This window comes from Anguilla rostrata, chromosome 6 (genome assembly GCF_018555375.3).
Source record: "Anguilla rostrata isolate EN2019 chromosome 6, ASM1855537v3, whole genome shotgun sequence".
NCBI lineage: Eukaryota > Metazoa > Chordata > Actinopteri > Anguilliformes > Anguillidae > Anguilla > Anguilla rostrata.
Window position 1 is genome coordinate 9,846,853 of NC_057938.1, and position 24,540 is coordinate 9,871,392.

At 46.6% G+C, this 24,540-nt stretch overlaps 2 protein-coding genes across 4 annotated transcripts in view; one reads left to right on the top strand and one right to left on the bottom strand.

Annotated features, from left to right (window-relative positions):
* The window catches only part of spsb4a (splA/ryanodine receptor domain and SOCS box containing 4a), a 36,213-nt gene extending 28,106 nt beyond the window's left edge, over nucleotides 1–8,107 (top strand). For all 3 annotated transcript variants that reach the window (XM_064338268.1, XM_064338267.1, XM_064338269.1), the window contains one exon: nucleotides 6,993–8,107. In XM_064338268.1, the coding sequence (XP_064194338.1) occupies nucleotides 6,993–7,120 (128 nt within the window). In that variant the 3' untranslated portion in view covers nucleotides 7,121–8,107. The remainder of the gene's footprint in view (nucleotides 1–6,992) is intronic.
* Nucleotides 8,108–12,360: 4,253 nt separating this feature from the next.
* The window catches only part of clstn2a (calsyntenin 2a), a 132,286-nt gene continuing 120,106 nt past the window's right edge, over nucleotides 12,361–24,540 (bottom strand). Inside the window, exons 11-17 of the mRNA XM_064338252.1 lie at nucleotides 23,132–23,280; nucleotides 18,641–18,852; nucleotides 17,206–17,373; nucleotides 16,949–17,094; nucleotides 15,852–15,975; nucleotides 15,146–15,333; nucleotides 12,361–14,771 (exon numbers count right to left, since the gene is read on the bottom strand). Of these exons, the coding sequence (XP_064194322.1) occupies nucleotides 14,562–14,771; nucleotides 15,146–15,333; nucleotides 15,852–15,975; nucleotides 16,949–17,094; nucleotides 17,206–17,373; nucleotides 18,641–18,852; nucleotides 23,132–23,280 (1,197 nt within the window). The 3' untranslated portion in view covers nucleotides 12,361–14,561. The remainder of the gene's footprint in view (nucleotides 14,772–15,145; nucleotides 15,334–15,851; nucleotides 15,976–16,948; nucleotides 17,095–17,205; nucleotides 17,374–18,640; nucleotides 18,853–23,131; nucleotides 23,281–24,540) is intronic.

Consider the following 24,540-nt stretch of genomic DNA (forward strand, 5'->3'; position numbering starts at 1 on the left):
AGACAAGTCTGTCTGAGAGATAATATTTAAGGTGCAGCACCAGGAGATTGCTAATAACTGGAACTTTGCATCTGAATCTCAGGGGAGGCACTGATTTTTTGCATTGTTTGCCCACTTGCTGCTGATTGTTTGGGTAAATGTGTGGTAGTGTGCATTGGTAGTAGCCTATACATATATTGATTTTAAGAAGTAAGATTTTCTGTATACAGTACTGTCTAAAAATATCTGACACAGCTATCTGCTTTACCATAACTTAGATCTTTTGCTTTTTTTGATGTCTGTTCATATGTGAGCGTATGTGTGTGTGTGGGTGTCTGTTTCTGTGTGCATGCACGTGCAGCAGCTTGCATGACTTTCCTCAGGAGACACACACTCACACCTGCGGCACACGCATGCGCGCACGCACACACGCACACACACACACACACACACACACACACACACACACACACAAACACACCGCTCAATTCCTGCACTCAGTACACTGAGTCTGAAATGCGCAGGGGTTTCTTTTCAAAGGCCAGACCTCTTATCTCACCCCAGAGCCAAAATGAAATTTCAGAGAAACCATGTGATCAAAGCCAGAGGAGAGCCTTCTGCTCACAGCTGCGTTTCCCGCTTGTTCCGAGATGAAACCAGAACCAGGGTTTCAGATTTAGAAGTAAAAGCGGGTTAAATGTATCCCATCCACTCGAAAATATACACATATTTATCCTGTGCGGCAACACGATTTCTGTACTACTTTACTGGCATTAATAATTCATGCCTTACATCCCCAACAGTTTTTTTTGATATTCTAATATCTGGGCAGCAGCGTGGTCCAATGCTAAGGGACTTAACCAGAATTGCTTCAGTAAATATCCCGCTGTATAACTGGATTGCGTTTGACGATTGCGAGCCGTCTGCATCGCTCTGGATAAGAGCATCTGCTAAACGCCTGAAATATCAAAACGGTAAATGTAAATGTTTGTTTTATATCCCTTCGCTGATTTTTACGACTGACGGATGCTTCTGGAAGCCCGTGATACATGAGGGTTTGAAAGCCAGGGCTGCTTAATTAACTGCCGAGCCTCTCCTCTCTCCAGGCACATGTTCTTTTCTGTAGTGGCTCTTCGCTCAGAACTCAAGGTGCTGCGGATTGGGGGTGTCTCACGGGGGACCCAGGCAGTCTACCACTTTCCTGCTGCATCTGTTCCAGGACACTCTCGAGGCCTGATTCACTCCGATCTCTAGCATGTACGAAACCTTTTTGCACGCGCAAAAACCAATAACACGGCCAGTGATTGGTTATGGTATTTGTTTTGCACCAATCATTGGTTGTGTTACTAGTTTTGCGTGTGCTATGGGTCTGAGTAAATTGGGCCCTCGGTGCACTGCTCCCTACCTCCTGCAGCCCTTCCCCTCGGCCTCTCTACTGCAGTGGCCCCCAGTGGACCTTCCTCTTATTCAGCCCACAGCCAGTCTTTCATATCTACTCACAGGTTTCATATGTACTCATTTCTTTCTTTTTGATCAGCTTCTCCATCAAATGGTTGATTTTTATATTTTTTTAAATTACTACTTCAGACCTCTTTTGGACAAGGTTTGACACTAAATACACACGCGTGAATGAAAAATCAACATATACAGATATGACATACACGTAAAGACATGGACAGTTAATCTCCGCTGACAGTTCTTGCGGTGAACGTGTAGGAAAATAAATCCAGAGCCGCATAGTCCATCTGCAGCTGCCGGTCTGTCTGTCATAGAATAAGTGCTAACTGTGACCTTTGTGCCGGTTTGTGTTCACAGCTTCTTCCATGAATAGCTTTGGCAAAGCTGTCGACATATTGTAATTGATTTATCATTGGCAGGCCTGGAATTGGCATAGTCCCCTGCATCCTGCTTATGAGAGGATGTGATGGGACTCCATAGAGTACCGTTACTCAAATGCAGGTCCTGCGAGCTGCAGTGTGTGCAGGTATTCGCTCCATCCACTTGGTTTCACTAATTACTTCACCTACTTCAGGAAGTAAGCTCGTTAGTGAAATCGGGCGGTGCAGTGCATTGTGGGAGCGGGTACCTGCCGACACCGTGGCCTGCGGGGCGTTTTTAGCCGAGTGCGGCTTCTCCTGCTTTGTTTGAGTTGTGCAGGGAGCCGTGCTGTTTTGGCAGGTCTTTAAGGACCGAACCAGGGAAATGAAACGATATCCCCATTCGCGGTGACTGCGCGCTGACCTCGGCACTGATGCAGCAATTATTTTTATCCAGTGTCGCGGTGTAGCTGTCACAGTTTAGACCCGCCCGCGCTTTGAATGTGGAGGATAATGAGTCCATTGTTGAGTTATCTCTACGACCTTTCACACCTTCCTCGCTTTTTTGAGTGGCACGTTGAGCTCTGAGATAGCAGCTGCTTTTTTCCCCCTTCTGTTTTCCTCCCCCCCACCACCATTTACTCTCTGCCCCTCCCCCCGCCCCTCCCTTTCCCCCCCCTCTCTACCCATCGCCTGTGAGCTAACGATGTATCCTTCAACAAGAAGTCCTGACAGTGAGGGGTTTAGCTGTGTCAGTTCATAGCAGTTCATAGCCCCTCGAGCGAGATGCTAGTGGAATATTGCGCATTTGCCCTCCCCCCACGCGTGGCTAATGACATTAAGATGTCCTCACATCCCCTCACATCCCCTTATCACCGCCGGCCTGAGAGCCGGCTAATTCCGTAGCTCACAGTTTGGCCCCCGGAGTCGCGCGCTAATCCAGCCGTTTGGACCTAGCGGCGGCGCGATTGCACGGTCTCTCGCCCTGCGACAGCAAGGGATTGTGGGACTTTCCAGCCAGGTTCATGCTTCATTTTCCCCATTTGCAAAACCCCTGTGTGCGCACGCATGTCCCAGCATCCCCCAGTTCCGTAAAGCCCAGCCCCACCTGGAATTAAGGCTCTTACACCGCCGGTTATAAATACTGCATAACGGACAGCGATTTTTTTTTTGTGATGCGCGATTTGCTTTGGACAGCACCCAGTCCGTCCATGCCGGGTGGTGATGGCCCCCGTCGAGCGAGATCGCGCGGCTCCTCGATCCGTTTGAGCTGCGTTTCGACTTCCCCCCAGGAGAGCGCCGGCCTCGATTCGCTCTCGTGGAGGTCGGGAGATGGTAAGCGTGGATCCGCACGCCGGCCCGAGCGGCGGTCGCTCACGCCACCGCGCTCGGCTCTCAGAACCCAGGCTCATTACGTTTACACGCCTGCCTTCCTCCCCGAGGGCACCTTGACCCCGAACGTGTTCCACGCAGGTGTACGCCTGAGCGCGGAGCTTCCACCTCGGTACCTCCTGGGGAAAAAAAAGCAAGGGGAAGTAATGCAGTCTCTGTTCTGCAGTGCAAGTATGTCAATCGAGACCTGGGAAGGATTTTTTTTTGAGTGCTGTACTTTCTACTGTGAAAAGAAGGTTGGAGAAGCACTGCGCATGTCTCGGTGAATATCCAGTTCTGCGAACTGAACGTGTCAAATGCGAGCGAGGCGAATTGCGGTTTTGTTCGTAACTGGATCTCGCTCGGGTTGTTGGGACTGTATCCTTTTTTTGGGTCAGAGAGAACCCCCTAACCCCCCCCCCTCGCCTCCTTGCCCGTCCTAGCTCGGCTCTTGGCGTGAATTATTTTGTGCGATTAGCGGAAACAAAAATCGATGCCCTCCCTCGCGTGATTACCGCAGAGCCGAGGACATTGACGCTCCTCTGTCCTGCGCGGCGCGTCGCGCGCTCCGGAGGCACTCTGGGAAACGGGCGCGCTCTCGCGACGGCTCCGCGGCGGCCTTCCCGGCGGTCAGCGGTCCCCAGACTCATCGCCTGCTTGATTAATACGTCCGTTACGAGCGCGGCGCTGCAATGATTGCCGAACCGGGTCTATCCGAAGACCTTTAGCTCAGCCCAGCCATGTTTACCGTAGCGTGTAAAGCGCCGGTGCTTTAACACGCGTGTTTCTCTCCCCCTTCTTATTTTAAAAGCGCGTTCCAGAGTGATATCGATTTTTTTCAATCAATATTAAAAGGTTGCAGCGCTAGGGTTACCTCCCCCCACCCTGAGATTGTAAGACGCACGCATTCGCAGTGTGAAAAAAAAAAACATTAACGGCATGCTCTTCAGACGCAGGGAAATGCCTGTTGCTGTTCCCGGCCATTTTAAAAACCAGTGCGCATTTTCCTATAGGGGAGATCATGCACACACGCATCGCTACCGCAGTTTCCGCATTGTTCATTTCTGCAGGGTGTTGCTTGTGTGGCTGATGTGTTGTTTTTTTCGACCTTACTAAAGCCAATAATATGGAGCCTGGTACTCGCTGGCCTAGGCAGTTTGAATTCAGTGGTGCATAACATACAGGCTGGAGACCTAACATGCAGCACATTCTTTATTTTCATTTTTCACAGGTACTACCGTTTTTCCTGCTTTATTCTATGGTATTATGTCTGGAAGAATGCTGCTCCCCCTCCCCCAACTGCCCTAAGGGTCCGTAGCACCGCGTGGTCATCGCTGCGATCTCCGCCTTGTAGTAATGGGGGCTAATGGCTGCAAAGTGCCTGGAGGACTGGCTGGTCTGGGGAGGAGGGAGTGATACAGGCTGCAGTAATGTGGCTTTCCCAGCATCTTACGGATTCTCCTCTCTCCCTCTCTCTCTCTCTCTCTCTCTCTCTGTCTGTCTCTCAAGAGCAGAGCCTACGGCCCGATTGATCTTTGTTTGTGAAATTAGAAAAGCGTCTTTTTAATCTAACGCATGTATTATGTATTTATTTCTGTTTATATTGTTCAACCTGTTCCGCCAGGGGGCCCAGACTTTCAGCCCCGTGAAAGTCGTAAAGGAGATGCTTCTCCATCAGAAGTGCATCCAGGCGACAGTCTCGTATTGATTAACAGATCTTTAGGCCGGACTAATTGAACTTAAAGAGCATTGATTAGTGTGGTCTGGAACCCGCTGTCTGCCTGGTGTTTGTGAGCCCATGTGGGGTTGCTGTGGTCAAGGACGCCACATCCGGCACTGGCCTTCATTTCTGACCACGCCCTCAAAAATTTCAGACTCTAGCTGTCCAGCTGTTCCCATAGCGCATTTCCCTCCAGATAGCTGTCTGAGACGCTAAAACGCACGTGCTCAGTATGTTTACCGAGGTATGGGCATTTCCTGCAGTGAAACCCTTGGGCTTCCTATGGAAAGGTCTGTATATTCTCTGTTCCATTACGCTAAAGGGAGAGCAGGCAGGCTGGGAGCGGTAATTGGATTTTGCTCTTGTACTTTCGTAATGTACAGCCCCAGTGTCTGGGAGCTCGGCTCAGCTGGAAACTCCGGCTTTAGAAACACGAACCAATTCACCCTCGCACTCAAATCTATATTTTCCCTTTCGCTTCTCCCCCCCCTCCCCTCCCCCAGTATTTTTCTCCCCTATTTGGAGTGCCATATTGCGACTAGGGTTACTGCTGTGCCACCTGCACACTTGCAGTAAATTGCAGCTGAAGCATATGCAGTACTCCAGTCTGCCAGCCACGGCAAGACAGCATCTGATTGGATGCCAGCCGGTAGCCTGCGGGATCCTTGCGCATTATTGGATGGCGCTGAGGAAGGGGCGGTGACCCGAGGAACCCTGGCTGACTTCTCTGTGGCCGAGGCTAAACTCGTGATGACTCCTCCGTGAGGCCCCAGCCTGCTGTGGCTGACCGACCTGAGCTGCTCAGGCAGGGTAGTTCCTGTTTCTCCAGGTCTCATTGTATCAGTGGGTAATGGACACTTGTGGGTTTGTGGAGTGGAATTCCATTAAGTAAATTTTCTCTGTTTATGATTGTCAGATTTTTATGATGCTGCAGCTCTTTGTCACGTGCGTGCTGGTTCATGGTTGCGAAGAGATGCACAAGTTTGCGCAGAGAGCGTGGTCTTTGGTTGCTGTTTGTTGAGTGTCCTTAGTTAGAGACTGTGCAAGTCGGTGGATGTACATATTTGGGTGTGTATATTAAAAGCAGACCGTGCTATAGACTGCTAAAGAGTAAGCTCAACAGCGGCTGTAATACCCGTGCAGTCTCAGGGCCTTTAGATTTAACCAGAAAATACTGCTTCAATTCCACCTGGACGTAATAGCGCTGTTTGCTACGGCGCTACAGCTCGGCTTGGTAATCGCCCCGGTTCAAGTCGAATTGCGACTCGCCCCCCTTGAGAAAGAATTGCTGGGAAAATCACAGGCGTGACACCTGCATTTTCTACACGCGATATTTATGGGCGGAGGGCTTTCGAGCGAACTGTTGATCTCAGCCCGTTCCCGTGCGCTGGACCCGCGCGCGGATTTTCCTGTCAGGGCGGCGATATATCTCTGCGAAGCGAGGGCCTAATAGATGTGTAAAAGCGCTATCCCTTTGTCAGTTAAACTGCATGACAGTAAGTGGTAATGGTCTTTGGGTGTGTGGTGCGGCTGTGCGGTTAATGCTTGTTTTTTCTTTTCTCTCCCCCCCCCTCCCCCAGGTATGTATTACGGCTGTGCCAGTAAACAGTTGTTATCTCCGAGTGTGTATTTTGACAACGCCAGTAAATAGTTGTTATCCGCATTTGTGTTCTGCCTATTCCAGTAAAGACTGGGCACAACTTTAGTTTTTTGTTTTTTTTGCACTGTCATCCAGATTGTATGTTTGTATTTATCATTTTTACTGTTTATTTAATTGTTCCCTGTTTCATTGTCTTGTGGTCATCGAATGTAATTTTCCCTCTGAAGGGACGTAAAGTGCCTTATCTTTACTTAACTCAGGGGATATCTCATCTCATCCGCGTCTCTCTGTCTCCCCCCCCTCTCTTCCTCTTTCTCTCTCCCTGTCTGTCTCCCCTCCTCTCTCTCTCTCTCTCTCCCCCTCCTCTCTCTGTCTCTCTCTCTCTCCCTCTCTGTCACTTTCTCTATTTCTCACTCTCACCCTCTATCTCTCTCTCTCTGTGTGCACTTTCTTTATTTCTCTGTCTCTCCCCCTCTCCCTCTCTCTCTATCTCTCTCTCTCACAGCGGAGCCCCTTCCGCTGCTGGACCTGTGTCGGCGCGCCGCCCGGCTGGCGCTGGGCCGGGGTCGGCTGCACCAGATCCACACCCTGCCGCTGCCTCAGTCTCTGAAGAACTACCTGCAGTACCAGTGAGGCGGGCCTCCCGGCGCCGCCGCCGCCGCCTTCCTTTCCGGGGCTCCGCCCATCCGGGACCTGCTCCCGCCCTGACGGACAGGTGGGTGTGGGAACGGGCCGGGCGAAGAGAAGCGCGTACGAGCGCCATCGCCCCCCGGAGTGGGGCGGAGCTGGGCGGGGCTGGGCGGGGCTCGACCCGTGAAACCCAGGGCTCTGGGGCTAAGCCGCGGGGGGGGGGGGGGGGTTCTGAAAGCACACTACTCGTGGCGCGGCTTTGGGATGTTTATAACCGGATTTATCGGTCACCGGATCTCTCAGGACTCGTAACCGCGCTGGGTCCAACCCAGCCGCCCGGAAGTGGGACCCTGAGGTCTGACTGGGGACCGCGTTTCACTGCGTTCCAGTTCCCACGGTCACAGCCCGCCTCGCCCCGTCGGCTCATTGCCATGCTGGGTAATTATGTGCCACGTACTGAGCACAACACCAACCTGGACCAATCGCCAGGAGGCTCTGCTTCGGTCAACCAATCAGAAGCAAGATCCAGTCACCGGGTGGCTCCTTGAGTCACCGAGCTTCCTGTTTTATCTGAATCATCTTTTATTTCAAAAGGAGGCTGTACTCCAAAGGTTACATTTCTTTTTTTATTTTCGAGTGTTAGTTTTTAAAACTGCTATTTATATACGTGTGGATTCTGGTTCTGATTATTTTAAGAATGGTGGTGATCATAACTGTAATGTGTTAGACTGACTTTTTTAATTCTGAGGGGTTTACAATGCAGGTCTGTACACCTGGGGTGGGGAAGACCGCTTCTGTCACCACACTTTATTTTTAATAAGATGCTGCTTTTTCAACATTATTATTATTATTTCTAATGTCTTAGGTCTGTCAGCCTGCTTGGCTCGGACGTGTGATTGGACATCATCATGTCATGAGAGGTAGTGGAATGTACTCTACGGACAATGCTGCCCTTTGCTTTTAAAATGTGAATAAAAATTAATTATCACACCTGTAATGTGGAAGTTGTGATGATTCCTCAGTGGTGTCAGCTGTCCTCGTCAGAAGCAGGAGGTCGTTGTCATTGTAGGTCCAACTGTCACATTTTCCACACTTAGTCCTTCTTTTTAGAGCAACTGTCTTCACTGCCATGTCATCGGGTAACTGTTAGCTGAATTTTAGCACATTTTACTTGAGAGATGCAAGCACACACACACACACACACAGACTTGGGCTCTCTCTCTCGGTTTCTGACACGTGCTGGTCCAACTGAGAGCCATGTTGTACTGCAGAACGGAGCAATTCAGTCAAATGGCTAATCACGGACTTCCTTTAAAAGGGGCGGGCATTCAGTGCATTAGCAGTGTCAGTGGACACAGCAGTGGCCAGTGGGACCGATATCCACAGTCCTGCAAGCAGTCTCAAAGCTGTCGAGTGTTCTGTCGCACAGAAAGTGACATGATACACTCCTCCCATCCCTCTCTGTCTCCCTCTCTCTCTGTCTCTCGCTCTGCTGTGCGATTCAGTCTAAATTTATGTGTAATTAATAGTTTTCAGCCATGTCTATTTCTGTTGGCACGCTACGACATTGATTTCTTTTTTGTGTGTGAAACTGTGAAGTTATTCCTCTTGCTGAAGAGAATGTATACTTGGGAGCAATAGCACGCCGGTTTCCAGTGCTGGAAAAACACTTGCAGAAATATGAAAAAAATGTACAAAGTTGGACACCTTGTACAAAGAGGGGAGGGCTGGATTCTCAAGCTCGTGAGTTGTGCGAAAGTGACTATTTGTCACTTTCTTTTAAAAAAAAGATGGATTTTCTTATCTATTCTGACCAGAATTCGCCTTTCAATATTGTGTAAAAGACTCCGGCTCAAAGCTGGGCACGTTTCCAGGGAAACGGTGTGTTGTGTGAAACAGGAGAGAATTGGTTGGATGAGTAGAAACAATGGGCGGCCATGCGAGGCGACAGCCGTGCCATTACAGCATTACAGCGTGCCGCCCCTTATCAGTCAATCGCTGACCAGGGGGGACGGCTTCCCTGGCAGTCAGACTACAGGTCAAAATTTGAGGGTTTTGATATGGATCTAGAGGAGGCAGAGGGATAGAACGGTTCGGTGTAAATTGCTCATTGCTGGAGAAAGTGCAGGCTCCTGGTTTCTCACATTTTAAGTGGTGTAAATCCCCTGCGGTGACTGGCGTCTTAAGAACACGTCTCGTAGAGAGATTGTAAAGTGGCAGGTCCTTCTAAGGCAGTGTGAGATATGCTCTACATGGTATCAAATCCTGAACATTGCCAATGCTGACTGGCTGGCAGACCTGCTGGCTGGGGCCAGGGATAAACAGCGTTTTTCATTGGTGGGGTTACCTCAGTCTCATCCTACAAGATTCTTCCTGCAGCGCATTTTTACTCGGATGTGTAATAGAATGTACGGTCTTCGTCCGTAGACTACATTACCCAGCAAGCACTGCTCATGAAACCATAAGCTCCCAGAGGACCCTCTCAACTGACTGCAGCAGGAGTTTTATCGGTCACTGTACTTTTCCAGGCTATGGCCATTTGTCTCGTCTCGTTGTGGACATTTTTGTGGGGATATTCAAGCTTACCCCACCCTCTGCACTCCTCTTGGGTCTCATTCACAGCTTTATAAACATGGGCTTGAGGAGGGAAAGTGGGTTGCTGGGTGCCAGGAAGGGGGCGGCAGCCAATGCCTCGCATTTTAGCAGCCGTTTCCCTGCCCCCCAGCCCCCCTCCCTCCCTCCCTCCCCCCAGCCCTACCCACCGCACTTAAAACAGGCAAGGGTGTTCTCTATCACTGCTATGAATCTCAAACGAGGGTAATTAGTTTTAACAGCCTGGAGGAAGACTTCATATGAGATCCATCCTGTCTCTCAGCACCAGTGCCCCCTCCCCTCTCGATTTGCGCCGAGCAGCCGGATTAGTCCGAGGCGTCGCGCTCCATCTCCGATGCTCCGGTCTCCCTCGGCCATGGCCCTGTCGCAGGGTTGTCATGCTGCCATCAGTTATGTGGATGCAGATATCCTGCAGTGTGCAAGTGCATCCAGGCTTCCCGAGCACCAGGGCTCAACATCATCGCTCAAAAGAAGATTATATGGTTATCTCCTATTGCCTGCAGACCTTATTTCAACCTTCAGTTGACAGACTGCAGTGCTGGCAAGAGGAAAAGAAAACTTCTGTACTTTTGTATCACTTTAGATTAGGAGGATTTTTTTTTCTTTATTTGGGGCGAATGATCCAACAGAAGAGAAATACTCTCCTCAGAAGACCAGGTTTTTTGGAATGTTTTCTTCCTCCAAAATTCAAAGTCAGTGTTCTAGAACCCCTTTGCATTCATTTGCCAGGAGTGACTGTGACATCAGCACTAGAATGTTCAGTTATAAATATTCTAATCACATTAGCGATTTTACACCCTAAAGGGTTAAAAGGGATGTTTATGCGGCAGTTATTTTAATTAGCATAGTGACGATCGCCCAATGTTAATTGGTGCGAGGGAAGTTGCGTCTCCGTGGTGCGATGTTGCGCAGTGATGTGTAATGCCTGTGATCCGGGGTGCGATTTTTATGGGTACGGTAAATGACGCGAGCTGGCTCCGAGGGGACCCTTCTTAAACGCCGTCGGACGTGATGTGATTAGTCAGCGCGTGTTCCCGCCACCTTCCTCTGATGTCAGCGGCCTGACAGGAGCGGGAATAAAAGTTAATGGCTTGATAAATTGTCAGCCATAAACAGTGGCCGTCCTCTGCAGGTCGATGTGATGTGACAAATTAGACTGGTTGTCAAGGGGAGGTAAGCATGTGTGTGTGCAGGGTGAACTTGCCATGAGGATGCATTAAAGACTCTGCAGAGCACTGTAGTCCCAACCCCGCAAACAGCATACACACACACACACACACACACATTTATACACAATCACACGTATTCATACATGAACACACACACACATTGACTCATATAAGCACACAGACCGTCACACACTCCTCACATGCCCACATGCCCTTCTGCACAGTGCTCTGATTTCGCCGTTTGTCTTCAGACCGATGGCATTTTCTATCCCGTCATTATTTTGCTTGATTTTGTTAACTGAGATTTAAGATTGTTTGTTATTTTGCTGCAGTTCATATATCATTATTCAAATGTCAAAATGAAAATGAGCCAACTGCACGGCATTGAGCCAGTCCTTGCTGCATAGCTACTTACAGTAGCTCACTCTTGCCATCTATTGACTATGTGCTGTAAAGGCAGCCAAGTGAATTTTGAATACTGAGCAAAAGACCGATCAATGCTAATATTAAGTAGGAAGTGGTTTTAAGGTGTTCTTAATTAGATTTTTTCCACATGTTTTTATAGCCGGTGCTGCTGCATCCTAAGGCCCAACAGCCTGCATTGTTGGACTTACGCAAAGAGGAAATTCTGATTCAACGAACTTGCTTTGATAAATGTAAACTAAAAACATATTTTCTGATTTCTTCTGTTTATGGTTTTTACCAACTTTTCGTGAATAGCTGATTGTAACCAGTTATTTCCTTTTCATTGGCTTACCTTTTCAACTGCATAAAAATCATATCCTTATTGCTTTAATACATTGTATTGCCTGCTTGTGCAATGAACCCTGTTTCAAGGATTTCAGTGTGTGCATTGTGCACTTACAATAGACTTATTTCTTTAGCACTAATAGTGGTTCTGCGTAAGTACTGACGAACCTATAACATATTTCATATGGAACAGAGGGCATGGCCATGATGGCAGTGTGCATTTTAGTTATGGACTTAAGGGCCAAACTGACTTCATAAGCCTCTGAAGATTAAGGGTCATACAATTAAAGGCCTGATTGCTAAGGCCTGATTTACTAAGACCTTCAGTATGTGCAAAATCTTTTAGCGCCCACAAAAGTAATAACACAAATAACACAACCAATGATTGATGCAAAACAAATACCACAACCAATTAATTATTGATTGTGTTATTGGTTTTATGTGAGCTTAAAGAGTTTGCACATGCTAAAGATTTTAGTAAAGCAGGCCCTAATTGGCTAGTTTCATTGTCATGCCTGAGGTGGTAACATCTCTATTCCTGTGTCTGTGTGTTTGTTTCTAATTCCATACAATTAACTCTGTTTCTATGTTGTGGCCAGAACACAACAATGCTCACCTGCTTCTTCGCTCTGTCCCCCTATACTCAGATGGAAATGGAAATGCATTCCGTTTACATCCGACACCTCATTCACAGTAAAGAATGAACACGGCTGGATTCTAAAACAAGCCTTTATTGGCTGACATACAGAAAGTGCTGCAGTCACCATCAAGGAAAGGAAAGAACAGAAAAACGGGGGGGAAAATTAAAGAAAAACTTATAAAATAGTTTTACACATTTTTACAGGCTAGATATTTCGAATGGCTCTTTAATCGTCATTGGAGTCATGGAGACGAGCAAAAACATGATCTGACGAAGCAGGCGGTAACACAGAGTGGAGATTGGGAGGAGGGGGTGGGGGGGGAGTTGCACATTGATGACATCACAAGCACAGGCTTTATAAAGTTGATGCGGTGGAAGAACTCCTAATCACTGCTACAGACTTTACATGTAACCAATACACAAATTCAAAATGGAGCTCTTCAGGAAAACCATGGGCAAGAATAAAGCACAGAAAAAAAGATCCATCTACAACACCACCCACGTTCTCCCCGATGGGGGCGGGGTCCTTACGTCTGCTCTTTAAACACATCTGGACCAGATGCTGGTAAATTATGTACTGTAGTTAGTTAAGGGTTAAACTACAACAGGCCACACTCAATGAATTAGGATGATGTGATACTAATAGTTTTGCACTAACTTAATTGGTAGCAGACTGGTCAGTTTAGTGAAAGTGGATATTAGCAATTTAGTCGGCAAGAAACAGAGCAATAACAATTAAACTCTTCATTAGTGAAAGACAAATCCACATGCTGCCTCGTGGAGAATTCAAAGTGTCAGTTGAAAGCTCTGAACACGCTTACAGCTTTCTGATTAAACACTTTATTTACAGCTGCATTTACTGTGGCTCTATAAACGTGTACACTCAATTGCCCTTTTAACATAACAGATCTGTTTTGTTCAGTCGTACTGCATTTCGAATCACAAAATGGTGCGGAAGAGTACACGGGTATCAGATCGACGCAATCTTGTGAACAGAAGGGTGTTAACTAGTAAAATCAGCAATCCCTCACCATGTCAAACCCTCTGCTGAGGTCCAACTACAAACTGTACTCTTACGTCGCTCTCTCTTTTGCATATTTTCTGCAAGTTTTGCAATGTATTATGGATGTTACTTGATTGACATTGCATATTTGTGCTGTTTGGTACTGTGCAACCGGAGCAGAACCAGGCTCTACAGCATATCGTACATACGCACTTAACATGGAGAGAAATAAAAATGAAGCGAAAAAAAGACGTTTGCTACTCTGGCCGAAACTAAGTCGATCTCGGTCTGGGGCAGTTCTGAGTGCGAGCAAAGCCATACGAAGGAGAATTCAACCTTAGCTGACCTGTTTTGAAGGTGCACACAAAAGCCTCTGCCTGGAGGAGGGCGATTGGGAAGTCGGCCGCGAATGGAGAGAAAGATCGGGCGATCGCAATGAAAAGGCAGTTACCGTATGAATGCACACGAATGAGAGAAGCTGGCGTGAAGTGCTTCAGTTATCCTACTTGAACCATATAGTGTACCTACAGAACGGTATATAAAAAGACATTGCTCCCTCTGCCCTCATCGTGTTACCTGGACAAGAGGAGAAAAGTGGGAAATCTTTGACAAACAAAAGCACAAAAATGTGAGACATGTTAATAAAGAATAACGGGAAAATAATAAACCCCGATTAGCGACGAGTCATATCTTCTAAACTCTATTCTATTGTAAATTTAACATAAGTGTAATCGTTAAAATATAGGCTATACCATCATAAAAAACTGCTTTAAGATATTAAAATACTGAAAATAAATGCAATAATGTTCATGTCAAAGATTAGTTTTTACATTTTTCAATATATTGTATGAAACAAAAGGTACTATGTCCAGTCTATAAAGTACTTTGCATGGATTTTGTCATTGATTCATTGTATGTTTCACGCAAAACAGCTTCTTTTTGCTACTTGCTGGAAACTGTTCCGAGCATTCCGAGAAGAATCAGCTCAAAAGGGGCAGAGCTCTTGTGGCTTTTGACCCAGAAAGGAAACGAAAAATCACACAAATGTCGATCTACAATTGTGCCGGTGTGGCTTTATGGTGCAGTACATAATACCAATCAGCAGAGGGAGACATTGTTTTGCAAACAGATTGGTTGCAAAAATTTGAATTTGGTCAAAGGAATTTATCATCTGAAATGTAATTTTTTTTTAGAAAGGCATAGATGTTCCGTGTGCATCAGTGCATGTTTGTGTATTTATGTCATGAGTGTGAGTGTGTGTGTGTTAGTCTAAGATAAGGTAGTATTCCACTCCAGCCTGCCCTTGCTCTTGCCTTCCTCTGTCCCCCTGTGGACCCCCGCCTCCTCATCATCACTATCTTCGGACTCCATGCTTGTGACGTCATCCTCCAGTCCATCATCCTCTTCTTCCTCGTCCTCTTCATCTTCCTCTTCTTCTTCACTGGCTTCCTCATCCGCAGCCTTCGGCTCTTCGACATTCTGGGACGAGAAACGGACGTGACATTACTTAGTTCATTACTTGTCACTCTCTCTCTCTGTCTCGCTTACTCTCTCTTCCTCACTCTTCCTCTCTGTCTGTCTCGATTCTTCCAGTATTCAATATACTGAATTACAGAACTATATAACTGCTGTTCAATACCTCTCATTCATTTTATTCTCAGAATCAAGCTGTTCTTCTCAGTGGTTGACATTGAAGTCAGTGGCTATATGAGGTCAGAGGCTGAACTAGAAATATCTTAATAACTGCCATCCACTGATCACAGCAGACGGAGACCAGGTGCACTCCTTGAAGGTGCCCTTCCTTTATTCCATGACAGGCTAAGCAGTTGCTCTGCCCTCGTCCTAGGGCTCACCTCCATGGGGTTGACAGTGATGGTGAGCGCCGACTCGTCCCAGTCAGCATCCCTGTGCTCGGTGTCGCCCTCCTCGCTCTTAGAGCCCAGCTGGTGGGCTGCATGCATGCGATAAATGCCCAGGACAACGATGACCACCAGGGCGGCGATGCACATCACAATCACCACAGTGGCTACTGGGGGGGTGCCTGTTATATGGGGAAAAGGGTTTAAAAACAGAGAGGCGTTTCTCACAATTATGTTCTTTTACTGAAATAGATTTCAGATAGTACATTTATATTACCACTAGATGGCGACAAAACATTATGAAGTGGGTCCACCGAGGAATTGCTAACTCTGGAATAGTGCCTCTTGGGGCCCTTTTATTATTTCTATCTTACTATACATGGTCCGAGGGAGGCTGGGAAGTGGGTTTCCTCCAGTAGGGGGCAGAGTGAGATTATGGGCACTTTTCTATTCAGTGATCCATGATTTTTTTTTTCTTGTTTCGATCATCCCTGCAATTTCCTTCCCCCCACTGTCCTTCATTTCAGACCCCTTTACATGCAAATTGTTTTTGCAAACCTGCTCCTGCAGGATGCAATTACGGTTGGCCGTTAAAATGGAGTAACTGGGATGAATAATTAATCGAGTGAAAGTAGTCATGACATCATAGATTATTAAAGGGGTATTTTCAATCTGCCGCTGTTCAGGCAGGGCTCCTTACCTGTGCTGTGGGCGGAGTTCAGACTGTGGACCATGACTGGGTGATGCACCGCCCGCATGTACTGCGATTGGGCAGCCATGTGATTGACATGGTCCACGGCCTCTGACCTGTGGAGCACACTGACCTGGGAGGCAAAGAAAAAGCACATACATCAAGGTTGACCATAGATAATTTAATAATTAATGGTTGCATACTGTATGCTACTTTGAAAAGCAGTATGCAGTACATACTGATATAGTATGTAGTATGTAGCACATAGTAGGTGGTTTCAAATACAGCCTATGTCTGTGAGGCTATCTGATAACCCTTTGGCTTGGTCTTGTACGCATCATAAATTTCCCCTGATTTTAATGCTTGTAGAGCATGCTCCAGGAATTGATCCAGGTTGCATTATATTTTGGAGTACATTCAACGGGCAGATTATCAAACAAAAGAGAACAGGGATCAACAATGAGGCTTGCCCCGAGCAATCTCGTGTGTATAAAGTAAAACAGCTTGGCCACTTGCCCAATTGGCCAAATAACGAGTCAGAGCTAATTTAAATCTTAGTTCATTCAAATCTCAGTGCGGTGCTGAACTAAAAATAGCGTTCCAAGCACATGTGGCTTCCAAACAGAGAAAATTAGAGGAGCTGTTATTTGAATCCCCATCTAGTGTCCACAAGGGAGAACTGCAATCCCAGCTCAAATAAAGACATCGCCTCGCGAGTTGCAGGAGATTGAAACTCCGCCCCCATGAGTGGTTGCCAGGTTCTCTCACACCTGAGTCTTATGTTGGGCCATAGACTGTAGAAAAATAAGGACAAAGTCACTGTGACTCTCCATGGGCTCGGTGATACGCGTTTTGAAGCCCAGGAAGTGCAGTTTGTGGGCACCGCCATGTTGCACAAACTGCAGCCAGAGACTGCTCAGTAGGTACATGAAGTCCAATCATCTACTAAGCGCGTGACATCCAGTGACTCGGCAAGCAAACTTAAACTCCACACAGATTTACTTTGGACAAGCAGATTTCTGACCAACTTGCCAGACTGGACAAGTGGAGGGAAAAAAACCTCAAGGTTGAAGCGAGTGGAACATGACCAGACCCCGAGCTCTGACCTCCATGTTGAACTCGTTGCTGGTGTAGCGTCCGTTGAGCTCCGAGCAGGTGACGCAGAACCGGCGCTCCTTCAGGCCCGCCGGGTGCCAGTTGCGGTACCTCACCTGCCGGATGGCCTCCTCATAATGTGACATGGAGTCCACGCCTGGGACGAGACAAGCAGCCTGTTGCAGGTGGTGGACACGATCTCACTTACGCTCTGTAGATGGAGTTGCAGGATATGGGAGTTGATGTTGAGATTGGCTGAGATACCTACCATAGATGGAGATGCCCGAGGTGGAGTTGGTGGCGTCCAGGTGCTTCCCCTGCAGGGCTGAACGGGGTATGTGCAGGCTCTCCTGCTCTGAGTCCAGCTCCTCTCCAATCACCAGCACGTCGCAGTAGTCCAGGTTATGGAGGAGCTCAATGACTCCTGGTCTGTGGGCTGTATACACATACACATACACGGCTGGGTATGAAGGTGCCTAGCGTCACAGAAAGGGCGAGTCAATCAAGCCAATTAGCTTTTATCTTCAGGGACCTAAGAGTTTAGCACGGTCCAACTGCGAACTGGATGCTCTGGTGATCTCTCACACGGCGTGACTTGGGGATCAATGCTTTCCTGCCCAATGCCAAATGAGACAGAAAAGACACGTGCAGTACTCACTAAGCGTGAGTCAATAATACCAGTAACTCGCACACAGCAGACCTCCCCGACCCCTAAGGTCACGGCTGTGGCACTCGGGCGACGACAAAAGAAGCGAAGCTGTCAGTCAGATTCACTGTGTCCACCCTACTGAGACGCACCGTAGCGAACATTTCTGCGCCCTTAATTGAGATCACACTGGGCCATTTGTCTGGCCGACAGAAGGCTTGCTCAGCACAGGAGTCCAAGTCCTTATCAATCAAGGCTTTGTTCAAAGAGCTGCAGACTATCCATCCTCCCCTCAAAAATGACCGCAGACAAACTCGTGATTGATTGCAGGACTTTCAAAGGCACCCGGAGTTGCTCTCCGAAACACAAGCCACATTTCGACGAACAATTATAACTTACTTAATTCCAGTTTGAGCTCGAAAGAGTTTTGAAGCTTTCTGGGAAAAATTCCAAAAGTTCATGAAAGATAAACCCAGTGAAAGTGTTTGGTTGGACCATAGACTCACTCAGTCAATGGCCTTTCATTAATATTGATTGCACATTCCCCACCACTGTAGTTTTTTGTTCACGATGACTGGTGTCCATTGTGCATTGTGAAAGTCTCTGCCATCTGATCAGCGCTACCACAGATTCTATACATCCACCAAATAGAACCCTAAATGTTCTGCATCTCTGCCACTGTTCTAACTCTCTGCCACAGTCCAATTTGAAGCATCGTAAGGGGCTTGGATCAAGAACAGCACCGGAGCAAAGTTATCCTTTGTATGTGATTCATGAAAACATGCACAAAAAAATCATACATTGATTGTTTGTGTACCATCCTTGACCCACACCACACCATTTATCACCCATAAAGGGTGTGGATCAAAGACAGCACTGAAGCAATGTATGCTTTTTCTGGGTACACCTTTTCATGAATATTCATACAGTGCCAGAAGCTCCCGCTACCATCTGGAACCTCCTGAAGTTGAGAGGACATAAGGAGCGCGGGAGTTGCCCATCTGGTTGCTGCGGAGAGTCTTTCTCCAGCCGCCAGCCGCGGCGCGGCGGTCCTTACCCGCGCTGTGTGCGGCCGCGTCGCTCTTGCTGACCGTGCTGACGATGCGCAGGTCCTGGAAGAGCGCCACGCCCGCCGGGTCGCGCAGGTCGGGGGCGGGCCGGGTCAGGAGCTCCGCCCCGGCGATGGTGATGCGCGGCTCGCTGGGCGGCAGGACCATCACCACGGTCTCCACATCCAGAATGGAGATGCAGGAGTCCTCGCCGAAGCACCTGAGCCGGAGGGGGAGGGGCAGGAGAGAGGAAGAGAGGCTACAGATTGATGCTTTCGGGTGATTCCGCTTTATTCAATTTAAACAGCAATCCGCTACCGTTCGTTGAATGGGCGGCCTGTGCACTCCTTACTTGTGATTACTTTTGATTAGATGCATGTGCCTCCAAATGACTCAGGAGCTCCATTAACTGAGTATTGTAATTCTCACTCCCCTGCTCTAAACAGCCTGATGAAGATGCACGACAGTGGAGAGGCACCGCATAAACCTCAATGGGCTACCCACCTTCAGTTATTTACTTTTCTTCAGTGATGTCATACTAACTGACTAAAAGCTTTCTCATTTGAGTCCCAGTTTTGAACAAAGTGTTTACTTTCTTATTTTAAGAAATATCTCAATTAAGAAAAACACTTAAAAAAAAAAACTAAACAGGTGGTGCGGTGGAGGGCTGTAGCCATTGAAGCAGGAATAAGAGCTCATTTGTGGAGTCTAGCTCCAGCTCCGCAATTGGACTCCTTCCAGCTTGATTAAGGAGAAAAATTAAGTGAAGAAATGGCTCATCGGAGCACTGCGTTCCTCCATGAGCTGTCATTTGCAATTACATTTCTAGGTGGCCTGTCGAAACAATGAATTTTCTCTTTCCTGATTCAGAGCTGGTTACCAATTTATGCCGAAGAAGAAGTATGTTTATTTTAAGAAATACTAATATGGCAGAATGTTAGATAGTTTAACACAGTTTTGATTGTTCTTGTCACGACAGTTCCTTTGCAGATTAATTTGCCGCTGCAGTGCTTTATGTTTTCTGCTGGCTTACCCAGTTGAATAACAGACCGCAAGTCATTGGCTGTAATATTCAAGATGGAAACTCACTATGGAATTCATTAGGTTTAACAAATGCAAACCAGGTGTCTAATAGTTCTAAGAACCCTATTTGAGATATATTTCAGGTAATCCTGCAGCATTCTTTCAACCCTGTATCACTGGAAAAAAATAAATATTTTATTTGGATATTAAGGTGAGCAACAAAACCACTTCTCGCCTCTTTTTAATCGATGATATACATAACATATAGTGAGTGATGTGGACATTCCCACCGAATGAAATCTTTCTCCCTCAGCGACACAACAGCCAATCGTGGCGCAGCACGGTCCAGACTTGCTGACCAATGGAGCAGTGCCTTCACAGGAGGAGCCACCCAGCAGCCCAGCAGGACCCCATTCAAGCAAGACGTCCGACCCTCAGCCTGATTTTCATTCTCCTGATACAATTTATAAGCCATGTGGAGATTGGGCTCTCCTAAAATGGGTTTAATAGCTCTCTGGTTCAGTGTAAATTAAAGATGTCTGCTCTGGTTTGGCTCACCCTCTCTATCCCTTTTCACAGAGAAGATTTTGGCAGACTGCCCCCCCCCCTTCCCCACCCCCCACACACACACAGGTGGGAGAATCTCTTCCTGAAGGCAAATGTTGGGCTCTGCTTGGCCATGTTTGTTCTGTGTGCTTTATGAGCAATCTGGCAGACTCCTCTCATTTAACCCTCATCTATTAGGGTCCAAATTAACACCAGTGTGCGCAGAATACTGCCTAACTTTACGGAAGTTTCTGGAAGTACCCACTGTGGGAACATGAGAGATGAGCAATGACTGATGATTATATGAGCATTCTTTTTCCACTTTTATGAGGATGCAAACACTTCATTACTGCATTCAGAGTTGATAAATATAAGATTCAATCGGCATAGTTTTGAGATATACAATAAAGCATTATGATAGAAGTCCCATATAACAGTTTTTTGCTGTTTCGCATCTACTGTATGTTTGTTTTACTGTTTAATAAAGTAATTCCACGTTTTGAATCTGTTGTTTTGCAAAAACACAACAAAGAGTATTTTCCATGTTAATTAATGACAAATTGGACCCAGCTATTCTAAGTTCTCCTTTTATGAAGTGTTTCCATAGATCACTGATGTCACATTTGCAATGCTATATTAGCAATACTTTATAAATTATTTCTTATTAGAAACAAAAAATGTATACATGAAAAGAAAAAAGGTTACATCAAAATTTTAACCTACTCATTTCTCTTAAGGATCAGCAATAAACTGCTAGCCTGCCATTGAGGTATATCACCTTCTAACATAAACATCACATGACATCATTTTACTTAAACTGTAACACAGGTAATAGCATAATTAGAAGTTTCAAAAGACCTGTTGACTTCACAATAGCTGGTATATGGTTGCTTGGGCAGGTCATCAAAATCCATCTGTGAATATCTAGAATATTCTTCATCGCACACAAAAACTGTCTGGACCAATGGAAAATATACACTTAGGGCCAGATTTGCTACGGAAATGGAACGCAAAACATTTGCTACAGTAGATGCTATATGCTATATGGCTCTGTTGCGGTTGCAGATACAGACACATGAATAACCAATTTACCGAGACTGGTTCTATTTATGCAACCAAATAAATTCAACGCCCTCATTAAAATTTCTGCAGTAGGAGACACCCATAAAAAGGGTCAGAAACAATACAGGATGCTATACACGTCCAGATTACAAGGCGCTAAAAAATGGATATGGAGCAGCCAGGTACAGGCAGCGAGGGAACCACAAGAAAAAGAAAACATAAATTTACAAATGAGGAAATACAGGTAATGGTCAACGAGGTACATCATCACAGTGGCATATTATAGCATAGGAATGAATACAACCCCAAGGTAGATGATAAAAATTTGGCTTGACATCACATATAAAATTAATTCATTAGGTATAATAAAACGAGCAGTAGAGGACATAAGGAGGAGATGGCATGATATTAGGCAGGACACGAAAAGAAAAACTTTACCAGGGCAAAAGACACAGGTGGTGGTCCAACTAAGGAAAGAATATTAACAGCGATAAAACAACAGGTGGAAAATCTCTGCAAAATGAGCAGGTCATGGGGCTGGAAGAAGTAGACGTGGATGAACTAGCGATGGGAGATAGCGATAGCGAAGGCCACAGACTGTCTGAAGGTAAAACTGTGGACTATTCACAATTCATTATATACCCTACTGAACACATACGCAGAACAATTGTTTATATTCAGAACTGTGTTATCATACTAACTGCTAGCTGATGACATCAACCAAAATCCTGCGTCCTTTCAATAAAACAGATATTTCATATTGCATGAAAAAATAAATAAGGAACGATTAGTAGAAATGTGTGAAACGTATTTGAAATCCTATCTCCTTTCCAGAGCGTTATGAATCATTCGTTCATCTTCACCCCACGCAGCCCACAAGAGAAACTGATCTGACTGAGGAGGGTGTGTGTACAGCCCGACAGCCTGTGCATGAGCTATAGGCTATCGGCTATATATCAGCGCAAATTACCGCCTGCTTTCAGGAGTTATAGAAATTCTAACACAAAGAGGGGTGTCGCAATTAATGCGTGCTTTAGTAAATTACACAGAATACTTAATTGGCCTAATTTACATAATCTCCCGACCAGTTTTAAGTGCGTTCACCCCAGGTATGCATATGCATGACCAGATCTAATTATGCATCAAAAGGAAAGTCAAAGCGTGATATAATCCACAAAAAATACATCCTAGTAGCAATTCTCGTCTTAACTACTGCTTGTATTTTTGCATAGACTGCGTTGTTGCTGTTCTCGTTTGTGTTAGTGTTAATCAGCTTAACCCACAGGGTCCAAGTTGAACTATGCGGTTGTTCCCTGCACTTGGAACGGTACTTCTCTCTGGGGTTTTCGACACACTTGTTCCTGGTTCTGGTTATACACTTTGTTGTACGTCGCTCTGGATAAGAGTGTCTGCCAAATGCCTGTAATGTAATGTAATTCTGACCCATTGCGTCCTTTTAGTAAATACGAAGTGGATATTGTGCCCTTGTAGCAACTGCATTTGCATCAGAAAAGCAGTCGTAATCATTTAGAACATCTGGGCCTGAGAAACCCCACAGAAAGAACAATCACTTTAAAGGCGAGATTGTCACATCTCCTGTTTCATGCTAACAAGCCTCCACTGAAAACACCTTCTGTTCCCACCTCAGCTGATGCACGATGAGCATTCTGGCGTTAAAATGGCTGCCGTGCATCGCCCAGGTAAGCCCTGCACGCTGGCGGCGTGTCTGAATCGCGTTCCCCTCCCTGACCGTATCTGCTTTTTGTCTTTTGTGTAGATGTGTTGCCGGTGTCTCCGGTGCCTCGGAAGGCGAGGCCAGCGGGCGTGCGAGAGAGAGAGAGCGGCTGACGGAGGCGCGCGGGGCTCACTGCGCGGAGGTGGCGATCCGCAGCCGCCGGATCCCGGGCGTGGGGAACTGGCGGGAGTTGATGTAGGACACCTTGGACAGGGCCGCGTTGATGCTGTCCAGGTCGTCCCCCTCCATGACCAGGATGGACTGGGCCGGGTTGAAGTGGAACTGGAGAAAGAGCGCAGAGCGTTTTTAAGTGTTAATTCAACTCCAGCAGCGATTATATGAGTCCATGTGCTCTATCAGAGTTTTTTTTTTTTGTTTTGTTTTGTTTTTTAAAAGCCATCGCCTTCTCTAGTGGATCTGAGCAGAGCTCGGCCTGGCCGACCCCGGCCCCCCGTTTCCCCACAGAGCATACAAACAGCTGTCCAGGTGAGCTATTGCGGGGTCGCCGGGAAACAAGGCCAGCCCACTTCATGCTGCTCCCCAATCAAACACTGTAATTCACAGGAAGTGAGTTACTCTCTGGGTCTTAAGCCCCCCCCACCCCCTTCCTCCCAGAGCACTGTGGGCCAGGGGGCACAGAGGAAAACAGACAAAGAAAATTGAATGTTTTTTTTTTTTTTTGTGGAAAGGTGAAACGAGGCATGCCTTCCTGTTTTCCCCCACTCTCCCTACATCTGATTTGCTCTCTCTCCTTCTACCTTGAAAACTGACAAGATTTAATCAGTCTATTTCTAAAGAAAGTGCACTTTGCCACTGCTGACTGAAGAACACAGCCCTGGAGTATACAAAATTGACCTGGCTGTTTTATCAACCACAGGATTGTGATGGGTGGGAAATAAATAAATCCCCCCCCCCTCCCTTACACACACGCACACACTATCACAGGCCACCCCTCACCCAGCAGACCTCGTCAATGCTCCAATCATTCAGTTTAATTCCTCTCGTGCTCATCAAATTATTCTACACCCATGCAAATGAGAACACAATTTTTTCACAGGGCAGGTTGTTCATGTGCGTTTCCGGCTAACCGAGAAGTATTTGAGTATGTATCTCTTCTTATCTGATGACTCCGCCCCCTGGGGGTCTGGGTTTATGTCAGTAATTACTGCGTGTTCCCTGTGAAAACAGTGCTATGAAGCAGCAGAGAGTTAAAGGGGAGAAGATAGCAGTAGTGTTACTGCAGTGCACTGCCTCCTCACCCCTCACTCTGTGCTAATAGAATACCACAGATACGTTCCTTACTCATACTGCGACCGTATGCTTAAAATAGCTGAGATTAGTTCCCTTAGAAGCAAATACTGGATTTTACAATATTGTCCTTGTGTAAAATTCTGCAAAGAAATAATAAACAGGAAAATCTAATCATAATTTGGCTCAGGTGGAGAGGAATTCTGTTTGAGGAAGTGGCTTTGACACTTGGTTGGCTCCTGAGAATTGCAACAGGGTTTGTGTGATATTGATGTTGTTGTATAATACCATCAA